The sequence below is a fragment of the Nematostella vectensis genome, chromosome 2 (genome assembly GCF_932526225.1).
Source record: "Nematostella vectensis chromosome 2, jaNemVect1.1, whole genome shotgun sequence".
Taxonomy (NCBI): Eukaryota; Metazoa; Cnidaria; class Anthozoa; order Actiniaria; family Edwardsiidae; genus Nematostella; species Nematostella vectensis.
Genome location: NC_064035.1, coordinates 5,767,655 through 5,791,808, shown reverse-complemented (window position 1 = coordinate 5,791,808; position 24,154 = coordinate 5,767,655). Strand labels below are relative to the sequence as shown.

The following is a 24,154-nucleotide window of genomic DNA, read 5'->3' as shown; positions in this document are numbered from 1 at the left end:
ACGTGTTATAATCTAATTTAAGCGAGATAATTTGATGATTATGTACGACAGTTGTTGACACGTATAAACAAACAGTAAAAGTATACTTGGAGTGAATCTTTGAGTCGTTCTGGATGTGTGCCACGAACCTCCCTCTGAATGCGAAAAGCGCGGGAGTGATCTTATCTGATTGGGCTAGTAGGTTGAAGGCGTGTTTTGCTCATCCCGCGCTAAAAGGCACCGCACAAAAAGCCAGGTTTCACAAAGACGCCTGCCCTTGGTCACCTAATAATATCTAACAAAGATCTCGTAGGAGTGCGTGACCGTTCGCAGCGTGCGCGTGACATTCCGTGACGCTTTCGCGTGACAGAGTTATCGACAGACTGGCCACACGTGCGAGCAATAGACCCTCGCTGTTCTTTTTTTTGTAGTTGTTCCGCGTGACCTTTTGGTCAAGCAAAAAGAGATAGCGTTATCGATGGGGGAGCTTGTTTGTGAACTTTTCACTTCACCGGCAGACACAATGAACACATTAATGGGGCACTGACTCAGCGGATTAATCTCAGAATCCCAAAGTTTTTTTCTTGTCACTCGCCGATTAAAAAAAAAAAAAGGCAAAGCATCAAGAACTATGTGATACAAAAAATCATTATCATTTAAGTGATTAGAAACGCTTAATCGTTGAAATTATCGCAAGTAAGAAAGTGTCGAATAAAAGAACGATGACATTAAAGGATTTTACGAAAACATTGAAGGGATGGGGTAGCTTCTGGTATTTCCACAACAAAAATGCGCCAGTTAACACACATCAGACAGTTCTTCCTCACGGATTATAGCTCGCGATACGTATGACTCCGGATAAGAGCAATCAACCGGACTTAACCTTAGTGCGTTTGTAAGGTACATAACGAGGTATCGCATGGATCCAATCCAAATCCAGGGCTTGACATGTGGATGGGTATTAACCGTAGGATAGTCCCTCGTACTGATGCAAAACAGCGCTATCTCAAACCACGCAATGGTATGCTAAGTTCGAAAAATACACAACGAGGTATAGATATTTGACGAACACGAACGATCGCGGGACGAATGCGGAACTCGTAAGCTTCACCCTTTTCGCCTGCCTGCCTGTTCTAAGTTTATGGATTTAAAATATCAAATAAAATTCCAGTGGTCAAAATAAGTCATTTCTAATCTAAAACAAACTTTAAAAAGACGCTACATGAGAATATAGGTCACGACCCGGGGCATTGCGTGTAGAGTTTTTCTCTGTGTAAATACTAGAGTTAGTTTGACAAAACTCGGTCTGTAAAGATAAGGCGAGTCTTATGGGGAAAGGGAGAATCCCCGGTATCTCGGAGCTGAAGTAGAGAATTCCCATGACCCAGAGAGAGCGAGCAGACAGTGGTGAGTAACGCGACATGGAGAGTTGAAAAGTCATGCAAGGCAACAAACTACCAAATGAATCAATTGCCATTTGTCATCGAAGGTAGTTCATAACATGGAATACCGCGCGAGTCGCTGAGCTAGCGTGCTTGGGTATTTCAATAGTAGGCAGTCTTTAGAAACGAAAAAACTAAATCGTGGACTAACCTCCGGCAGCGGGATTTCTAGATCTTGTGTTACTTGTCGTTCTTGTCGTGAAGTCAGGCTTTCCTGTCGAATTCAGATTCTCAAGATCTGCAATAAAACATCATATATATTTAGTCATGTTGTCTGCGGGACAAACAGATAGTTTGATAGCGACTCGTTGATCTACGTACGACTGCTTTCGACATTGAACTCCCTCAGCCCATACGGATGTCGCATTCGTCCTAAGTAGACCGCCATTCCCCAAATAAATTTCCGCGCTCAGATTAAAGTGTGAACAAAGTATAACCACAACGCTTCATTGCCAGCGTTACGGAAAAACACAAACGCATCGACGTGCGCGAGAAATGCGACTTTCGCGTCCAGAAGTGGAGTCGCAATTGTTACCGTGTTCTCAGAATGTGCGGAATTCGTGATATTTTCGTCCTTCGCTCATAGTGCAAGCGTAGCGAGTGTAGAGAGGGGACGGGGTCGTCTCGAATGTCGGAATGCCTGGCGCGTTGAGCCGCTGTGTTCAGACCCTCGTTAGAGTTCAAAGTATTGAGTGATTACGAGTTTGTAGCAGTGTTCTCGATTACGTCCACAACCTTATAAACTTTCGCTCGCTCTGACAAACATCCCCGGCCACACAATGTGCCCATTAGCTGTTCTGACCGCTAAACGAGAACACGACGAAATAACCACAGTCTATAGATCGCCATGATCAAAAGCGTAAAATTCGTAAAACACGCATAATAATAAAATATATCTATCTGAATACCTCACTAGCTATCCCAAAGCTGTTAGTGTTTAGGGAGTTCTCTTATTTCAGCACCCCCAAAGTCCTGGAATTTTTGTATAACTGAGATTCACGACACAGGCTATAAGCATCTCTAAAATCGCTTAATCATTCATTAACTAAATCTAAACACCGATCCAAGCATGGAGCAAATAGCCCAAGATCTGTGGTGAGTAAGAAAGACTCGGGTCCATTTAACAGCGAGAGGAACTCACCGACTGGTGGCTTGTGCGGCAAGACAGAGATTGCAGAAACTGAGGTGCGGAAAAACAATGGAAGTTGTACATGTACCTATTGTTTTGTAGATAAGCTTGAGTTGTGAGCCGAGGCGAGATGGGATGGCGACCCTTGAACAATCCCGAGCACAACAGTAAGAATGCCTGATTTCCCAAGACATGTGTAGGGTAGTTATTACCGCGCTATAAACACGCAACTCGACAAGCGCCACACAAGAATCGCGCAAACACACTTTTTGCCTTCCCAAATTGAATTTCCTTGGCACAATACGATCATTCAAACTGACCTGATAAATACGTAGCTTGGCTCACTCGAGATTCTAGCGATTTGGTCCAAGATAACAGATTCCTTACCACTGCGGTCTATTGTTTACCCGAGAGTACCACCGCAGTCGCCTTCTGCTTTATGTTGTAAGGCTACAAGAGCGTGTATAAGAATACAGTGATTTGCCACGAGCTTAGTTACGCATTCCGGATCTACGGTAGAATCAATGCACTTGTGATGCCAATTAAGATGGCCCAATGAGAGACAATAGCTCGCTCGAGAGAACAAATAATCGGGAGGGGTCATCACCGATAGGAACAGTCAACACCATGAGGGTAAAGAAAGCGAGCTCCCTAAGGCAGTGACGGCGATCATAGCACGGGAGACTGACTCGGGCGACCTAGACACGGACCGGCTGGCCTCGTAGGGGTTCAGAGAGACACAACAGTGACAATTACACAGCCTTTCTCGTAAACAGCCATCTTTTCTAGCGTAATTACACGCGTAATCACACGCGTAATGCCTTAATACACGCCAAAGCTATTCGCAATGAAATGCTCACTATTGAAATACAAATGACAATACATATATATATATATATACGGAGAACGTAGACTTTCGTTTTTCCAATAAACGCTGTGCTAACGATTTTATACGCGCAATAACGACGATTAGTTATTGCACAACTAGTTCATCTGATAAGATAAAAAAATTGGACTTATCTACTGAATCTATTGCCCGTATGGGATACCTTTATATTGCAACATTGTACTAATACTAGATCTCTGATAAACAATAAATCAAATAACATTCTTGATTACTATACTCGTGCATCGCCGGTAAAATACGGTATTTAGTCCGCTGGCGTTGTTTTCGCCGAACCACGAAAGTATTTATAAAAAGGTTGGACTGCTTGCTGAAAGAGCCCACCTGTAGGTTATAACACATAATTCACGGCGAACTGAAAGATGGATATCAGACTTTAGATAAAGATGTTTTCTCAGGCCCTCAGAGCCAGATCTGGATGAAACAATGCGCGAAGGCAGAATGTAGAAGGATCCAGTAAAACCATGGACGAAATGCTTAGAGCTATAAATAGCAGGAATCCGGCAGCAAAATAACACGCATCCGTACACAAACGCCAATAAAACACATCGCAATGATGGAAAAAAAGAGCTTCATTAAAGACGACTTGGATTATCATAAATCTGCAATAAGACCAGTGTTTGAACTTTGGAAAAGGGGCTAGTGTACGGTTATGGGGATCTGGACAGGACATAGGGTATACAGCAATTCTTAGTACTATTATTATTAGTAGTACTATTATTATTAATAGTACCCGTATATACGGGCACTAGTACCTGTAATAAGGGCCTTTAAGTAAGTCCTAAAATTGATTCTCCTTTATCTTAGAACATTAGAATCGGCATCAAAACCACTCAGAAGCGCATCTTCAAAAATATCTCGTACTTTATAACATATGCTATTCTTGCGCACGTGTTCGTCGCGCGTGTTAAGATATTTCATGCGCAGATATTTCTCACAGGCGTGGACGCGCCATGCCTCGTGCGCGTCACTTCGTGTGAACGATTCTTGTGCATCCACAGGTTCGCCGCCAAGTCCGTCACGCTCTTGACCCCTTAGAAGCAATGCAGTACTTCCGTGGACTGTTGTGAAAACTAGTTAATGACGCCCGCATCTCTTAAATTCTCGTGCCAAGGACTTGTGCAATATAGACGTACGTGCTGAAGGCTAAGTACGGCAAGAGAAAAAATATATAACTGTTGTCTCTAAGAGCTCAATTACAAGCCTTTTTAAAAACGTGGAGGATATTTTCAAATGGAATATGCTTTGTAAAGCCAAACTCAGATAAGAAAGGCGACATTTATTCAAACAGAAAAAAAACTCTTATCTGCATCGATATACAACGGTCTTTTCGAGCAACAGAATCATTCAGCCATTTGTAACACTCAGGGGTGGAACAAGAAAATACGAAAAGGGGGAGGGGGCGAAGAAAGAGTTCCAAGAAAGGGGCGGCCGGATTTTTTGCCTATTCCGTAGATGTCCTTACATTTCTTGTTATTTTTATGCCAAATATCTGAAAATAGGGGGCCTGGGCCCACTACTAGATCCACCCCTGACGCTTGCCCCACAATGTCTTCACAATGGTCCAAACACAAGGGGACGGTATTGAGCCATCAGCGCCTTGCTATCTGATGCGCGTGTCGCTCGCGGCTATGTAAAAGTTTGACTGCTTTCTTAATTACCAGCGGTTGCCCGCAAGACGACATGCAGGATATATGTGGAGTTCCACGTGGTTTACCAGAAAAAGGTTTATTAAATATTAACAAGCCAAATTATCACCGATAATAGTAGCTCACCCCGCTTCCGCTTAACGAACACAGATATTTTCATTTTTTTAAAACGGAAAAGAAAGTGCACGACTATGATAAGAGTAAAACAATGCTGTGTTCTGACATTAGGAAATTCCTCGTCTTTTGGCGTGACCCGTCCTCTCGGATAAGAGATAAAACCTAAAATCGCGTCGCTGACGTCATGGGAATTAGTTATCGCGTTTAAATAGCTTCTTGCACTGTAATGGCTTATGGTAATGAGATCGGTACAGAAATGTCAGGAATATGCGACTAGAATTTTTTCAAGTATAAAGTTTCGATGTATAGGACTATCAAATATTAGTCGATTAGAAAACAAGACATGAAGTGAACTGGGATACAACAAAATAAAATATAAACAGTCATTGAGTCAAAAAGCTATGAATAATTCAACTCAGGCATCGGTAAAAAGGATACTGTATAAATAACGAATGATTCAGCATTAAGCCAGGCATCAGTGTAAACAACTGGTCATTAACATACGAAATATATCATTGCGATGACTTAAAGTACGAGATAAACATTTAACATTAGCCGAAATGAAGCACAGCTTGTAGTTGGTTCAGTTTAAGGTAAAAAAACCAAACACGACTCAACATTACCGGGTACGCGTGGATGCGGATGTCTGCACGACTCCCCCATCCCTCCACATCACGGCAAACACGATAAGAACTCACGCTCCACGCTGTAACACGCACATCACGGAGAGGAGCACGAAGCGGACTAAGCAAAAGTAAAACAGATCCATTCCTTCGGTCCTGTGTGAATGTACTAATGGTCCGAAGTCTCGTTTTGCTAGGCCAATCACAAACAAGAGAAGAAATGAAAATAGTCGTAGAGAAACGCGCGCACGCACGGCAGCCAATCAAAGCGACTATATTCTACTTAGCGAGAGTAATCTATAGTGGCATAGCAAAATCAACTATTAAGGGAGAGGGGTACCTCCCTACTACAAAACACTTCTGGACTGAAATAAAATAACTTTAAAAAATACTTTTGAGAGGGGCGTGCCCCCATTGCCACCCCCCCCCCCCCCCCCCCTCTGCTAAGACTCTGCCAGAAGAAGGTACACACGTCAATGAATAAAACTATGTTTTTCCATGTACGCGACTCGAAATGAAATTATCTCTAAGTGATGTGCCGTAGTGGCAAATTCTGGAACGGCAACTAGACCGAACGCGGTCAAGGGAAGGGGGGGGAGGGAGGGGATGACATGCGATTTAGAAATAAACTCCATGAAATAATAATATCGTATAATAAATTCATATTGTATAAGATCGTCTGGGAAAGGGGGAAGTATAAAATAGTAATATAGGTGAGAGAGTTCTCGAGATTAGAACTAATGGTCAGTAGTCAGGTTACATCGTGAGATACTACCATATGCGGGATCACCGAGATAGCAAGCCACTATGACAATTGTCTGCTCTACCATCTGCCAGACATTATTGACACACAACACCCATAAGTTCGCAAATAAATGCGTCGTACGCGTCGTACACGTATGTAAGCTTATCCTTACAATTCGGTCACTAGTTTGATTACTAGGTAGGTCGTGGGAAGTACAAAAGTACTCTCAGATGAGGGTAAGATTATGGTAAGTATGTGAGTAGACTGGTACAAGCGTGGAAAGTTCGATATAAAATGACAGTGGTGTTACCTCGGGGTCGCAAAGGCTGACGGGCAGCCTGTCTGTATGGCCGGTACACTGGGAATGCCCGGTCCATGGTCGGGCACATTCTGTCAGTGCCACCACCATCTGATCAACACAAGACCAAGGACCAGCTTGCAGAGTCTACTCGATATATCCTTCACGCACCAACGACCAACTGAAAAACTTACCAAACAAAGCAAGTGAGTCGTAACACACGGCTGAGCACGGCTTAAAAAGGGCAATGGAACTCGATGAATGCTAGCGATGCGAGAGTTTGCATTCCACGCAGAAAACAAACACACGAGCATCATTCAAAGACAGAAAACGGCGGGCAGAACCAATGAAAAAAAATCCCGCGTTTTCTCCGTCGACAATAACAGAAAGGATCAGAGGAGTTAGCGGGTCAGTCATCTGGACGCGTCGCGTTAGTTGTACAAACAAACACATAGCAATGACGAGCCGCCGGATAAGACGAAGAAAAACATCAGGTCAACAACAAAACAGCGAGACAAAGTAAGGAATACTTCCGGCGGAAGTTGGGCATGTCATGACACTAAACCTAGGCTTCACGGCCAAGAATGAAAATTAAAGTGCCATCCTGAAGAACTGTGCAATGAAGAAATCGTTCTCTCTTTTTAAAGATAACCATTTTGATGTAAGTATTAAATGAAGCACGACCATGGGAAGTCCCGCTTTGTATGTCACACTCGCTAGCGTTCGTGATGACAAATCTGTCCTTGTTTTATTTGCATTTAAATGATTGTTTATCCACCGATGAGTGGAGTAACAACACCTGACAAGGTTTTGTGTCAACAGCCTCTCATACTGATTATACAATGATTAGCATTGGGTCGATCGCTATGATAAGAGTATGGGATACGGGGTATTGCAAGAGAAAGAGCAGAAATAAAAATCACGATAAAGCGAGCCCCAACCAAACAGCTTTGCCAAGCACATCTCGAGAACACTCTATCACAACTCCAAGCCACACAGCTAGCCATAGAAATCCATGGCTCCTTAAGACGGAAATGGCGATGAGCTTATGCAAAGATCATAATCACAGAGCATCGAAGCAGAGTGTAATACCTCAATAGCTCACACGGGGGTTTGGCCAGCAGTTAGAGTAAACTAATCACTAGCGAAGCGAGTCAGCATGCCTCGGCCGGTTATTAATAGATTCTGAGGTGCTTGCGAGGTGTCATTTCTCATAGCTTCCAAGTAGTTCCTTGACAAAGACAGATGAGTGACTCAAGAGAACTTGTTTGAATTCTTAAAGAGAAATGCGAATTCCACGCTGCACTAATAGTGACGTGTTGAGCCTTTGTTTGCATCTGTCTGGGGCTATTTAGCATTAGGAGATCCATGGAGCATTTGCATCTCGAGAAAAACAAACATTTGTAATTTTAAAAAAGGAACATTTAGGTGCGATTTCAGGATAGAAGAAGTATATAGGTCATTCTACGTCGTGTACTGTCTCTCGAAATAATGGTGTTTTCGTGTAATCTGGGTATTCCAGAATCATGCTGTGAAATACAGATATTTCGCCCAGAGGCAATACGGGAAAAGTCAATACTACAATAAGTTGAACACGCTACCACTAGATACCAGAAAGCGAGCGAAATTGAACTTAGCCACAAAAAGATAGTCGACTATATGTGTGAGATAACTGAATGTTTCCTATTGAAAACATCGTACTTACTTTAAAACGTGTAAGAGAACTTCAGGGTTGATCTAATTCGCATTGCTGTTCATCTGTTCGCCGCTAAAAGAAGGTGCACAGAATATATCTATGGCCCCCTCCCTCGCCCATGTACACATGTACATGAAGTTTCTAGGTTATTATTTGATATTAACGCCGATACAATCAAAACAGCACTTTACACTCATCGTTCTTCCATGGCATGTTCTTCACACTAACAACAAGTTACAAAACTTACCACAACTTTCCCAAACTATTTAAAGTAAAACAGTTATCTCTTACCGCTAGTAATTATTTCCCAAGAGCACGAAGGAAGAGTTCGTCAAGAATTCTCAACAAGTTTAGGAACAAGAAACTCTTTCCAGCTGAGTTTAAATGGCAAAGCGTCGGGTGCGCAGAGAAGTTAACAAGTACTTGTACTAACTCCACGTGAAAATCAGCTATAACAAGGCTCAGGCTCTCGATGAATACACGTCGCACTCGAGTGCACAGCAAATTAAATAAGAAAACGAGGAATGCGCCGGAAAGTAAGGGGCTCGCAAGGGGGGCTAGTGGTGCGATCAAGGCCACACACGGGTTTGCGGGGAGCTTGACTATGCAAGCAGTTCAAGCGTGTAGTGACGCGGGTAAACAACACTACTGCAGCCAATACCTCCGCTGGAGCACCCCAAGACCAAGGTTATTAAAACAACAAAGTGGTAGCTGTGGGGTCCACGGGCTAGAGAAAGACGGCAACTCTAGATGATTAGAATTACTCGTAAATGAGATGTCACGCGGGAGGAAAAAACGGGAGACGGAGCATGGGAGAGTCAGGCTGTACAGAGTAGGCAAACACAGGAAGCAATTCAACGGCTAGAGTCTGCCAACTAACAGGAAACGGGGAACATACAAAGGAAACACTCGCAGATTAACAAGATTGGATGATTGTTTTCGCCATTTATAAAAAAAAAAAAAAAAAAAAAACAAGCGATTGAATACAAAAGGTGCAGCATCCCTGTCTATAAAAATGAGTAAAAGAATTATCTAGACGTACTCTTATCGGTTCCCATAACTTGGTTAACTAGACCCAGAGACTATGTTAATAATTAAAAAGATAAGAAGCGAGAAATAAGAAAAGATAGCGGAATTATGGCGATTCGACACGAACAACCGGCCACCTGTACAGATAAACAGTGTTCAATAAAGCGAAAAACGTGATTTCTTCACCATTCTATTCCCAAACACGAAGCGCAACATGGGCTCATGGCGTGTTTTTAGTGTAGATATTGGGCTCAGGGAAGGATATCTATCGTCACACAGACTGGAGAGACGGTTATGTCTGTAACTTGTTTTGACTGGTGATAAAGTTGATGGAATCCTTGATCAGTACTCACAAATGCCTCAGGGCCAATGTTATCTGCAAATTCTATAACTACTAATAAACATACTCTTTCGTGCGCAAAAATCGTATACCTAATCCTGTGTTTGGGTACCATTACTTATATTCGCTTGGAGTAAGACTTAGGATTGTGATTGACTTGCAAATGCCCGATTAGAGTCACGAATGGCTTCTCTAACTAACTTAGGAAACTGACTTTCGTACCATGATGAGGATTATTGCAAGTCCCGAAACTTCCTGCAACACCGACCACAAGGTGCGCTAATGCGGAAAACAAACTGCGTATTCAAAGATATTGATCAAATAAAACAAACGACTTGAGTAAACTCAGAGAATTTACACAGGGACAGTAGTGTAGCCACGCCGCTATGCAAGATCATGCAGAGATAAAGACGCGAGGAGTGCTACCCGCTTACCAAATGCATACGCACAGGGCTAGCAATATCTAACACAGAGTTATGTACGAAATGGGTAAAGACTGACAAACCTTGAGGTTCGGGGTCTGGGAAAACGAACACATTCGGCCAGCGCCACATGCCAAATTTGTAGTCACAGCGTCAACAGTGAGTTGGTAACAAGTTTGTTTCGTAAATTAATAAGAGTCTCGTACGATTCGGTCTCAGTTCGGGTACAATATCGCACACAGGAAACACCAGTCTCGCCGACGCCGCATTGAGAGAGCAAACATCATTTGCGCGCTGACGCTTTTACGCGAACTAGAAAATCATGTCTTATGTGCGCACATGTGAATCACTTGTAACGCAATCACACATCACCATCACGCGAAGCCACTGTTGACTGTCACGCAAACAACTCACGCAAGACCGTAACAGGTCATCACACAAAGAAATCGCACAGAACCGTGGAAGAACAACATGAGATCGTGACAGGACAATATGAGATCGTGGCGAGGCAAGTCTCACGCGTGTGCGTGTCATATCTCACGCGTGACCGTGGCAAGATAACATGAGACCATCGCGAAGTAAGTCTCAAACGGTGGCCATTGCAAAACTCACGCGTGGCCGCGGCGAGTCTCACGCGTGGCCGCGGCAAGTCTCGCGCGTGGCCGCGGCAAGTTTCGCGCGTGACCGTTATGGCCTATCACAGTGCTTGTTGTGGAGAAGCTGCAGACATGTTCTTTGTGGGTGCTCTCCATCTTATCAAGAGTAAGAGAGTTTCACATCGCAAAATTAAACAAACGACTGACCCGCAAAGCAGGCGTAAATACTAGTTACTAGTAAATACTAGTTACTATTATTCAACGTGTTTTAACAACCTCCGTCAGCCGCCATTTTGTCATCCTAGCAAAGAACCAAGTGTCAAAAAGCATACATGTCCATCGGCTGATTTGAGGATGCCAGTGCGATATTTTCGATTGAATTTGATAAATAAAGTATCAGACTTTGTTTTTTGAATGGTTATTTCGAGAGTGTAGCACATTTTGTGCCTTACAATATTAAATGAAAACAATAATAAAGGCGAGGCTGACATGAGCCTTACATGAAACAACAACAAGCACGAGAAACGCCCCGAAAACACATGGGCAGTCGGATGTTGCCAAAGAAGCCCTATCCATCAAAAAATGGACATAAAAACCCATATATTCGCATTGTATTATAGAAAACAAGCTAAAATAAGAGAGTGGATTGAAAGCAAAAATAGCCTGCTCGCGACATACCAGCATGCACTTGATATTCCGTTAGATTGTCTAGTCCTTACACGGAGCACTAGTTAAATTTCTTGAAGTACCCTGGGCTTATAGGGAAAAAAAACCCGAGGTATGCAATGTCCTAAAAAGGAACTGTCCCAAACATAGTTACTAGTAAAATCTCGCATTGCATTCTGGTGACACGTGGTGGTAATACAATCTCCCAATGCATCATAGACATGTTTGCATGAACACATACTTGCATAGTCTTTCTTCGTTATTAACTACAATTCATATTCAGGGAGCTTAGTTCGTAGACACACAAAAACTCGCTTCGCTCGCTTTAGAGAATTCTCCCCAGGGTGCTCAGACTTGCGGCAAGTCCAGCATCATGACAAAACTGTGAGAAACTTTTCTAGAATATTCATGGTAAAATCTACAGCGGTGGTCACGAGAAAGACGGGATGGAAACCAAGAAAGGCCAAGAGGTTAAGAGGAACAGGCCACAAACAGAAACAGTACAACATCGATGTTTATTTTCCTTTACAAAATTTCAAAACAATTACATAAATAATCATTATTTTTTCGATATTTAATTCAAGGTGTCCATGAAGTATAAAAATTTTAAATAATAATAAAATACGCATTTAAGATTTATTTATGTAGCATTTCATAAATAAAGAATCATTCAAGAGGGTCAAATAGTTCAATCCTTGGGATGAGTGCTTCATTATAACATCTAGCAAATTCATGACACAGAACTATGTGACTCTCTTATGGCTAAAATGTTATTTAAGATTATAAAGCCCTCGAATCTTTCAACAACAAATTTATAAAAAATGAGTGTCAAACATTTTATCCGATTTTAAGATGGGCAGCGCTTGTCTGAGGGTATATGGACAGCTAAAGAAGGTCGTTAACGTGTTGCCGTGTGCGACCAGGGGTCGGATTTGGGCGGTGCGGGCGGTGACAGTCTAACATGCAGAACACATTGTTATGAGGACCGAGTCATGCAAAAAAAAAAATAGAAATTTCAACTGCCTCCTGACTAGCGAAGTAAGATTTGCGACATCATTGAGGTATCTTGCTTTTTTTCTAGAATTTTTGCTGTCTCCTGAATAACTCGAAAGAAAACTGCGCCATAGTATTGCAAGGCAAGACAATATATTCTGTTATTATGCTGTTTTCAAGCATCTCATTCTTCTTTAAGGCAGCCAAGCGATCGAAGCTGTGCCAAACCAAATATTCAAAGAAGCAAATTGTGTTATTTCTGGTAATACCGTTCGTACCCTTATTGACTTTTGTTGCAGAATTTCTTTAAGGTATCTGTCCACATATCACTCAGTGCAGAAGCGTATATTGGAGATAGATGAAACGTATGACACTAACGCATCGTTCAATTGTACTTTTGTGCCTTGCATAGAAATATTTGGATCTTCTAGAACAAAAATGCAAAAAAAGGAAACAACTCCCAGCCAAAGATAGCATTCCGAAGCAAGACGGATGTGTCATTGCCTCTACATACGTTAACATCACTCTACACCACTTCTGCGACAGACCCCGACAAATAATATTCCCAAAACTGTCAACTATATCAGGACATGCAGTATGAGCACTTTTCGAACCTGACTCCTGGGCAATGCCATTTCTATGATCGACCTTTGGGATGAGTGGGCGACACGTGTCTCTTGTCGGGTCTGGGTCTGGTACAGAGGGGTGTATCACGCCGATTACAAGAGAATTAAAGGGTTTAAGGTTTTATGCAATCTAAATGGTTATGAAACAAGATGGAATGGAATTATATTTTAATCGTGACTTTACCAACATAACGTGTTAAAAATGATGCTTATTAAACAGGTATAGACAGAAGCATCCACACCATCAACTAACTGTTTGTTGTTTGCTCTGCAACAAAGTCTTTTACAAATTTAACAAGGTCAAAATGACGCTTAATGATGGTTAAATGTTTAAACTGATTTATCACAAATGCGACACACAAAGACTGACAACATAACGGGACAAGTAAGTACAGACATCAAACGATTAGAAAAAAGCATCGTGTAAGGAGCCACAGTTACAAACGCAGAGCTGAGACGAGGCGTCGATAGTGTGAAAAGAAGGTGAGTTCATTCTTCAGGTCCCAGTGTCACGAACACTACCGCAAGACATGTACCCATTGCGACCACACCCTTTAACCCTCTTGTAAGCGGCGAGTAAGTCGAACAGAATTCGAAGCATGTGATATAAGCAAAACTGGAGAGTCGGTAACGTGCTATTGGTGGGACCGGAACCCCTCCTAATGTCGTGACACAAGCAGTCACGCTAGTAAATGGCCACTTGAATATTTGTTTGACGCCTTGTTAGAGCCATCTCGTGACACAATAATCATGCCATTCTATAGAAAGTTACGTTACTATTTACTTGAAGCGCTACCTGGTAAGGTGTCGTCCAAGCCCTCTGAAGGCCACTCGTCTTCCATGCATTCTTCCTTAGACGTGTACATGAGAACGGTGTCCGGGTTCTCCACCGGTTGTAGCGAATGGCGGATGATCGACTGTAGACGGACGTCGTCCTTGATTTCTGTGAAGCAAACGAATAGCTAAAGCTACGACTGACAACTGGTTGGCAGAATTTCAAGGTGCTCCCACCACCTCCCAGCCTGTTAAAAAGCAGCGCCCGGTTTTACAAAAGAAGGAAGCTATTACACATTTTTCAACTTATGAACTGTGCATCTTTCCATCTCGGCTAGTTTCGGGGAAGTTGAACAACTCCAGCATTTCAGACATGCACATGACATGCACAAATGTCATAATTCGATAATGAATTCACTAGCTTCAAAATTTTGCATAGCAACAATATTCATGTTGGTTGCAAGAAAAATGTTTCTGAGACATTGATATTTGATTTCTTAGAACGGATGGATAGCATACAAAGGGGATTGAAATGGATTGCCCATAACCATTCTTTTCGTTTACGTACCTGCAACAAAACTTCCTGTGGCAGAGAACACGAATTCTACTTTACAGTTGTCAGGGAAGCGCTTATCTAAAAGAGCAAAACGAAAAGAATTCGAGTCGATTTCAGGGGATAACAGAAGTACAGAGATAACAGGGGGTGAGGGGGAAGGGGGTCAAATGGTAGATTACCTCTATGGGCTTCGTCAAGATCAGTCTTATCAAGCACCAACACACAGTCTTTGATGGCGCCGGTATGAAACTGACAGCGGAAGATAATATCGCGGACAGAGGACAGGGTGTTCTTGTGATAGCACTTGATCTAAACGAAAACAGGAACTCGTAAATGTAGTATAGGGGTTCTAATACGGATGTTACGCACGCTCATGTTCACACTGATTTTTACAGGCGCCACGTCCTGATTTTATCGTAGCCTGGATTTTATCACCGTGTCTTGATAGAGCTGAGGGGACTGGGAAAGGGTCGGTGGCCTGGAGCGTGGATTTTTTACTGAGGAGACTGGGGAAGGGTGTGTGTGGATGTTGTTACGATGGGGTGGGAGGGGGTTCGATTATCGTTATTATTACGATGTCTCAATAAAAGGCTGCAGGGTGCTGGGGGGCGTGGATGTTATTACGTTGTCTTGATAAAGGGCTGAGTGGTCTGGGGAAGGGGCGTAAAGGCGTGGTTATACTTACCAGGACATCCCCGTGTAGTATCAGCCCTCCCTCGATGGTGATGCAGACCCGTTCCATGTCCTGTGTTACGAGACTGAAAACCAAGCATTTTTTACCTTAAGTTGTCAATCTCCGGTTGATTAACAAATATTCCTGCCCCCAAAACTCAGTTTGAAATGAATCTTTTGGCTAATAGAATGCGCAGCTATCTTTTTAAAGATTCTTTTTCCATTCCAAAAGTTCATTTGGAAAGTAAACATGATTTCAATAAATATCTATTTTGTTTATCATGTTAATGGATTTCAAATGTTCCATGAACACAGATGGTTACTTGGACCACTTTTGGGTGTGGCATGAAACTTACAAGACTCCAGAAGTGTACACCAGCTTCAAACCATCATAAACTCTAAGGAACGGTTTGCAGCCTGAAAATGAGAAACGTTTATCAATGAATAGAAACATATTTTAAAACACACTGCAACAGCAACTATAACAAACCTCCTTTGCTGTCAAAGTTAGGAATTCCATGGACAATGACGTGGTGAAGAAACATGGGTCTGTAAAACAAAACATTTCGGAACTTATGACATGTCTTAGCAAGAATCAAGGTTAATATTCAACAAGTCTAGGGATAGGTACATACTCAGATGACAGCTTTATCTTTCCCTCCAAATAGTCGCTAAAGTAGTGCACATATCTGAAACCAAGTATGGATACTCAATAGATAAACCAAGTATGGATATTCAGCAGATAAACCAAGTATGGATGCTCAGCTGATTATTTACTTGGTAAGCTGAAACACGATAAGTGATGATCAATCTCTCAATTACATGACTTTTTTTGATGGGGGCTTTTGATGGTTGCTTCAAAGTTATTGGTGTTGGCTATAATAAAGCTGGCTCCACCTCCTCTGAGTATGAAATAACACAAGAAGAACTGGAAAAAAAACAGTACATAAGAATTTGTACCTTCTCTGTGATGGCTGTGTTACTCCACCCAACTTGTCGTCATAGAAACGTTTTATTGCAAACCAGTCCAGGGCTGCCTCAGGACTGTAAACAGGAACCCAATTATTAAGAGCACAACAGTGCCAATCGATTTATTTTTATTAGATATCTGCAGCTTTAGTTAGAATGATATTATTATGAGACATGGGCAATAATAACACAACAAAGAAATAAACACAGAAAATATATAGAGAAAATCGAACCATTTGTGGTATGGTTGTTCAGATTCCATATGATGATTCTGATACTGATTCAGTCTGTTTCTGACAGGCCTATCAAGAGTTATTTAGTGCATAGCAAGAACTTCAACAAATAGATTCTTCACTGTTAGACCCTGAGTCAAGGGAGGTGGATTAAGACTTATAGTGTTAGCATAGCCAAGGGTGTGTACTATTGTATATAAATCTAATCACATACTATCACGAATCTCACAATTTGATTGGCTCCCGTACTTACTATCTATTGAGCCATAGATACAGAGGAGCGAAAAAGTAGGTAAAAAAGCCACTTGAAGCGAAAGAGACAAAAAACTTTGATCAAAATTCGAGAAATTTGGTTCACAATCTTTTCTAGTAAATGTATTTTCAATCCTTACCCAAGGACACTAAAAGTAACTGCAGGGTTTTGAAGCTAAAGTTTTCAATTTGTGTTTATCTGTGCGCGCTGCAAACTCGGCGCTACGCACTTCATTGACTATCTATTGACTCATAGAAAAATTGCACTCATAGTCTAATTGTTAAATAACAACTGGGAACAAGATACCTTGAGCACATTTTGCTGAAATGCATATACGCTGAGATAACCACTCCAGTCCTGCCTTTCCCTCCCTGAAACACAAAGAATCTATAAGACGGCTTCCAATTAGAACCTGATTCTATAAGATGGCTTCCAATAAGTGCCTACGTCACCTTGCAGTGAACCACCACAACATGCTGAGGATCTGTCTTCAGCCAAGAGTCAATAGATTTGATGATACTGAAAGTAAAAATCAAAGAACAGTTCTTCAACAGGTTCTGCACAGCTCTTTTTTTTTAAGTTTAATTAAAAACCATGTCATGCCAAAGTAGCAGACCCAGCTTTCCCTGAGGGAGGGGAGGAGGTGTTCGGCTCAATGACAATGCAGGGGAGCAGACAGGGAGGGGCAGGGCTAGCCCCCACTTTAGCAACTTTGAAAGTGGGGGGTGCTCATTTTGAGCAGATAAGATTTTGCGAATTCTACTTTTTGGACTGTTTTGCCACCCCTTTTCCCGTATTACGTTGTGCCCTTGCTTGGGACCCAGCTCTTCCATTCTTTGGCCACTTTGATAAAAATAAAATGCAGCAAAAGAAATTGATAGGGGCATGCACCTAAGAGGATGATTAAGTATGTCATTTTTTGCATACGTTTCCTTGGCAGCAAAAGATCCACACTGCTTGCAAGGCTCAAACAATTTACTTGTTACTTGTTGATGATTCTGATAGAGAGTTGGGTGTAAATGTACATCATTAATATCATTAAACAAATAGTTCAATTACATTACCTACAGAGTCTTTCTAGGGGCGGAGCAAGGTGATCTGGCCAGCCAAAGTCGAGGACCTGTCAATCAAATAAGACCATGTCGAACTTCCACTACTTGTAATTGTTTACATTTGAAAATATAATTTAGCAAGATAAAAATTAACCATTTGTTGTTGGTGTCTCTTATACTGTTGAATTGGTTTTATTTACCAAAGGAATATTTGTGATTTTTATTATTATGATTCCTTTTAATGCAGTACAAGGTTAATAAGCTTGAATTTATGGCAACCAAAATACACATCTTAAGCTGATTTTATTTAGAAAATCTACACCTTTGCAGACACAGGTGATTCGAATACTGGAAAAAGTAACTGCAAACAAGATTAGAATCATAGCTGTCAACTCTCCCGCATTAGGCAGGAGTCTCAAGATTTCGAACCTTTCTCAAGCCTAATTTTCTTGAAAATATCCATACATTTACTGTATTCTCCCGCATAAGCTACCTTGGTACTTCTGATACATTCTCAGTATTTTTCCAGATTTTTCCTAAAGCGAGGTTGATAGATATGTAGAATTGTACTACAAACTAATCAGGGTTATTGTTCGGCCTTAGTGGGACAGATCCTATAACAAGGATAAACATGAGGATAACAGAAACAGAGCATTGGAGGTGATGGAGTTTACAGCAAATAACAAGCAAGCCTCACCTGATGATTAAGCTTTGATATGTCATATCTACGCTCTGACAAGTTAAACACCTGCAAGAAAATTTTATTCTTAAATGCATCTGTTAGAATGTCCAGGATGAGGGAGCTACTAAAATATGATCTACATAAAATTTTGATCAATATCACTTTTTTATATCGTTCATCATATATTTATCTCTGAGGGAATAAGCCATTAACACTTGATATACACAAGTCAACATTTAATGGAATATCATCCCTTCTGTCATTTGGTGTGTCGAATATCTTCCATTGAATATCATCCTTTACTATTATTTACCATATATTTATCCTGGTGCTTCCTCTGTAGCATTTTAGCTACATCACGTAGGTTGTTCCTGTAGGTAGATTCCAGCCCCGTGCCTGGAAATGACATGGCTGAAAAAAATCATAGCTGTCAACTCTCCCGCATTAGGCCGGAGTCTCAAGATTTTGAATCTTTTCTCAAGCCTAATTTTCTTGAAAATATTCATTCATTTACTGTATTCTCCCGCATTAGCTATCTTTGTACTTCTGATAAATTTACCGTATTTTCTCAAGTTTTTTCCTAAAGCAAGGTTGACAGCTATGAAAAATGCAATCTTGTGATAAAAAGAAACTTACTCATTGAAATTACTAGAGTTCAAGGACTGAAAATGGTTGAAAGAGCTATCTCTTTCATATAGCAAGGTTATCATCTCGATCTGACCCTATGCTTGCTCAATTCAGCACAAATTATTGTTATCACCAGCTACCTAAAGCAGTTGACAGAAAGCTATTTGTGTTGAGCATTTTGCAGGTCAGGAATTTATTGGTGTTATTGGTCTTGTCGGTGGATGCCTAACAATGACAGCTCAAATCCAAAGATCACTTTATTGGCCGAATGGTGTTCATCAGACGCATACAGGTGGTGTTAATATTGATTATTATTGATGTTAAATTTGTTTTAGTGCAATAAATAGCAAGAGCCCTAATTGGCTGTTAATTAGCAAAAGGACTAGAAGCAAAGGGTATGTATATGTTAATTACCTGTCTTAAGTGATACAAAAATTTTTTTATCAATACTTACCAATAATTCTCTCTGTAATATAGGTAAGGTCAAGGTCAAACTCATGGTCAACATGTCGAACCCTGCCTCTGTAAGATATCATTGAAATGATAAATTAGTGAAGGCATGAAGACCTTTATTTACACTAGATAAACAATTATTTTGCAAGCAATATGCCATTACCATCCTATCAAAAATAATTGGCCATCCTGAATCACATTTTCAATATCAAATGGAAATTGCTTTCAATTTCCATTTTTTTTTTAATGGAAATTGGAAACAAGTTTGAATATACAGTATCTTTAGTCCCTACCAATTGGCTTTAGGTTGAGATCTGAGAAAACCCTTTCTCATTTGATGGTTCAAAAAAGTTATTTGGAGTCACCATGTTGATTTTAATGTGGAGAGCTAAGAAATGAGGGAAACTACATATGCACAACACAGAATGTTGTACACCAATGGAGATATTTTTAGTTATAATATTCTAACAATACATTGTAAAACATTGTATAAAAAAATACCAAACAACACAAATACTCACTTTGATACAATATGCTGTAAGTGCTTGAAAATTCCTTTTGGTGTCTAAAATGACAAGAAAATGGTTTAAATACTATTATAAAGTTTATTGTTCATTTTGTTAACAAAGTTGTCCATCTCTTCTTGATGGGCCTATCAAGAGTTATTTAGTGCATAGCAAAAACTTCGACAAATAGTTGTCTATTTTATACCTTATAGTTTGGATTTGTGGAGATAGCTGTTACATTTGGACATTTTGTTTTCACCTATAAATAAAAATAAATTAAGTTATAATTAATTAATTAAATTAATTTTAAGTAATAATTTAAAAGAACCATTTTTTCACATACTGTAAAAACATTATAAAAGATGCATTTCACCAACTTTCTAAGTATTTCTTTTGATCATCATTTACAGATGTCATGTTGGATTGTTTCTCATAGAAATAAAATTACTTACCATGCTCTCACATTTCTTGTGACAAATGTGACCACATCCTACAACGTAATAAAAGAAATTAATGCTTTACTCAAGCTACAGGCTTTGAGAAAAGCTACAGAACTTTTTGTTAAAATAACAAAAAAATTTAAATTTATTTATTTCTTGACAAGAATTTCAGATTTTATTGTCTGCCCATAATGAGCCTATGCTCTGCCCCAGTTGAAAGTACACTCAAACATGTAGTCTGTACAAACATAAACAAAGTTATATATATATATAAAAGTTAAATAATGCGTGAGTGCAGGCGTTCATATAACGGTGCTCAATACATAGGTGTAGAGCGGGATATATCTTGGTTTGTAGGAAAAAAACACGCAAACTACCGTTTCATCTCTACAAGCCTGTTTCGTGGTTGCCCACTCATCAGGAGGTGGAGGTGATGAGTGGGCAACCACGAAACAGGCTTGTAGAGATGAAACGGTAGTTTGCATGTTTTTTCCTTCAAACCAAGATAAAAAACTTAAATGTATATAAAAAATAAGATAAAAAAGGGAGAATGTAAATTGTATTTGTAATGTTGTCCAATGTATATTTGTTATAGATAAAACCTATCTACTGTACTTTTATAAGAAAAGGAAACCATCAACAATCTTACCTTCACAGTAACTCCCTTCATTGCTGATGGTCTCACTGCACACCCTACACCTCTCTGGGAGCTGGAACACTCCTGATTTGAAAACATGCGGTGTTTGCTTTCCACCATTTTTTACCTGCAAGACAATCACTCAAATAAACATAATTTTTACATCTGAAATCTTAGGATATAATGATCATAAGGCTTCTAGAACCAGCAGACATAAAGGAAATATCAAGCATACCTTGCATTCTGTATGATAACAGATAAGTGCATCAGTTAGTTATAATGTAAGACAGTACTGTAAGTTAGATAACAGGCAAGAGAATATGTTATATATAAACATAAAATAGTGTAAGTTGCTAAAATATTACTGTACTACTATTATTTCTTTGTCAAATAGATTCAGAGAATTTAACTAAAAGTAAAAAAATTGGGCTGATTTTCCAATATATTGTAAAAAGGCAAATTTCAAGCATGTCTGTTATAGGGAAAAGTAATTGGGGTGAAAGATCCTTTGGCACATGTCCTGAAGATACTAAAATTCTATACAGAAGCTGGAGTTTTTTCTTATCAATTTATACAAGTAAGCATCACAGATGGTTGGGTAAAACATCCTCAATTTTCCTCCCAATCCAATAGTCTATAACACTATTCATGCTTTAGCTTGCATACCTGCCAGCCCTCACAATTTTCGAAGGAGACTCACAGTTTCTAGCCTTCATCTCCCGGCAAAAATTCAAACTTTCCTATACATTTACTGTAATCTCCCGGGAAAATTCATCAGTAATTTCTTATACAGTTCTTGAATTTGAAGAACAATCTCACGTTTTTTTTAGCTTTCAAGGTTGGCAAGTATAAGCCCTACCAAACATCGCTTGGAACGTGGTAAAAGGTGGTCTGGACCCTGACCTTTCTCTGTCATGTTTTTTTTTTATGGGATGCAAAAATCATTCCTTCCACATTTAGGCAAGAAAAGTCAAAGTAATTTTAGAGTGCCTTTAGTCACTTTTTTGTTTGTTTTTTAAACTTTTAACTATTAACAGAAATATTTTTTGATGAGGTTTTCAAATGCCTGAGTATGGTATGTAATTGCTTGAATATGAGCCTTTTTTCGTAATTTCTTATAACTTTTAAAAACAGAGATATCTTTCGTGATGTGGTCATCTACCCTAGAGTTTAATAATTACTGTCGGGGAATTATTCAAGAAATTATGGTAACTTGTGAACTCATACGAAATGTGTTCTGTTACAAATTCAAAACTTGATTGTGATAGAAATTTTAGATATCTTGCAAGAGTTTTGAGAATACTCAAAATCACAGTCAAGGATTTGTGTTCCTTCTAATGACTACCTCTCCCCTCTCAGTTATATGCTTCTAAAAAAAATAGCTCAATGGAGTACCTATGGTATGTAAACACAGCATTCCAACGATACTGTGATTATAATCTCTGTTCAATGATGTTCTCACATTAGTGTCAATTAAACATGTTTTTCTTTTTTAGAATTTGATTTCTCAAAGAAGGACAAGAAAAGCATAAGGAAAGTACGAACGATCATACTTATTGGCAAGTCAATTACAGACTTCTATCAAATGAAGAGTTTGTTGACAATTCATTCATTTAATCATGCCATGCAACCTAACCATAATTAATTGACATAAAGTACTCGATTTACAAGAAAAAGCCATATAATTGGCGCTGTTTTCACGCATAAATTCAAAAAGTAAAGTGGCAACGAAAAGTTTAAACTCGCGGAGAAGGGGTAAGGAAACTTGGTTTTGTCGTCAACGGAACAGGAAACCTGACAAGGTCTGACAAATGTTTTGGAATGGTGACAACCACGCTGGAGTGCTGATTAGATGTTTTGGGTCTGACGACTACCGCCATCTTATTTTCAAAATCCAAGGTTTTTCAGTTGTGAACTAATAAAATGTATATGTCACGGTATAGAAGTAATAGTCCTATCTACTTCTGCACACAATAGGTAATTTAATAAGTAACTTAATGAGTTTGTCGAGTTTCATTCAAAAGGCGGCATGAAAACCTTCGGGTTAAAAGTCACGCTTTCTTCCCATGACAACAAAAAACAACGAAAGTAATTACGCTACCTCTGTTAGCTGTGGCGGTCCAATACCAGGAACTTCGTCATTATCCCTCCCATCTTCACTGCTTTGCCCTTCCTTCGAACTGTGAAAACTAGACCAGTGGTCTTGCACCTTGGCGGCACTTGGGAAATCCACCAAGCATGCGGGGCAGATAAAACCTTCAAGGCGATCAGAGGTCGCCTTGCTAGCCTGGCTCATTCCATAAAATGGCTAGCATTTGTTCTAGTTACTAATCGACCGAGCAGCCATGCTTCTTTGGAACAGAAATCTCGGTGAACGTTCGTTTTAGTGGGTTGTGTTTTTGCGTGTGCACGCGCTATGTGACACGGGAGACCTTCAATGAATACGCATTATTCATAAATCACTTATAAATAGATATTCACAGGGGAGGGGCCTTTTATACAAAATTTAAAGCTTCAAAATTGAGACTTTCACAAACAAAATTTCGAAGGGAATTGTATTTGACGCTTGCTCTAGACTGGTGATTCATTTAGTTTTATTGAATGATGAATTAACTGTTTTCTATTTACCTTTTTAAAATAATCCTTCCCCTCCCCCTCTTTTTTTACGAAAATAGTATAAATTTCACGAATGACCTAGACAAGACCTTATCGACAACGGCGATAAAGCGATGAATAACACACTAGAACAGAACAAAGAAAGTCATACCACGGGCCAAAAAAACACGCATGTGATGAAAGGGAAAAAACTTTAATTCCTGTACTCGTGTTAATTTGCAGAAAAGTAAATAATGCCTATGTTTCGGGTTCACATATTGCGTGATCCTATGTTGCTAAATCAAATCATAAAGATGTTATAGGAGGGGTGGGGGTGTAGTGGTACAGAGCCTGCGTCCCATGTGGTCAGCAGATAAGAATCGATGTGTGACGTCATAGTGGCTGCGTCTCACATGAAAGTCTTGTGACCAAAGTAAAGCTTTTGTGCCGC

The 24,154-nt window shown here is 40.1% G+C and overlaps 1 protein-coding gene across 2 annotated transcripts in view; it reads right to left on the bottom strand.

The window, feature by feature from the left end:
- LOC5517841 (tensin) overlaps nt 1–23,556 on the bottom strand; it is a 35,005-nt gene extending 11,449 nt beyond the window's left edge. For both annotated transcript variants that reach the window (XM_001637795.3, XM_032362430.2), the window contains exons 1-20: nt 23,210–23,556; nt 21,121–21,235; nt 20,484–20,521; nt 20,237–20,290; nt 20,047–20,090; nt 19,527–19,594; nt 18,759–18,856; nt 18,461–18,511; nt 17,776–17,831; nt 17,164–17,230; nt 17,018–17,082; nt 16,217–16,300; nt 15,892–15,945; nt 15,747–15,805; nt 15,613–15,673; nt 15,270–15,342; nt 14,764–14,893; nt 14,597–14,662; nt 14,051–14,197; nt 1,573–1,659 (exon numbers count right to left, since the gene is read on the bottom strand). In XM_001637795.3, the coding sequence (XP_001637845.3) occupies nt 1,573–1,659; nt 14,051–14,197; nt 14,597–14,662; nt 14,764–14,893; nt 15,270–15,342; nt 15,613–15,673; nt 15,747–15,805; nt 15,892–15,945; nt 16,217–16,300; nt 17,018–17,082; nt 17,164–17,230; nt 17,776–17,831; nt 18,461–18,511; nt 18,759–18,856; nt 19,527–19,594; nt 20,047–20,090; nt 20,237–20,290; nt 20,484–20,521; nt 21,121–21,235; nt 23,210–23,404 (1,612 nt within the window). In that variant the 5' untranslated portion in view covers nt 23,405–23,556. The remainder of the gene's footprint in view (nt 1–1,572; nt 1,660–14,050; nt 14,198–14,596; nt 14,663–14,763; nt 14,894–15,269; nt 15,343–15,612; nt 15,674–15,746; nt 15,806–15,891; nt 15,946–16,216; nt 16,301–17,017; nt 17,083–17,163; nt 17,231–17,775; nt 17,832–18,460; nt 18,512–18,758; nt 18,857–19,526; nt 19,595–20,046; nt 20,091–20,236; nt 20,291–20,483; nt 20,522–21,120; nt 21,236–23,209) is intronic.
- Nucleotides 23,557–24,154: the final 598 nt, after the last annotated feature.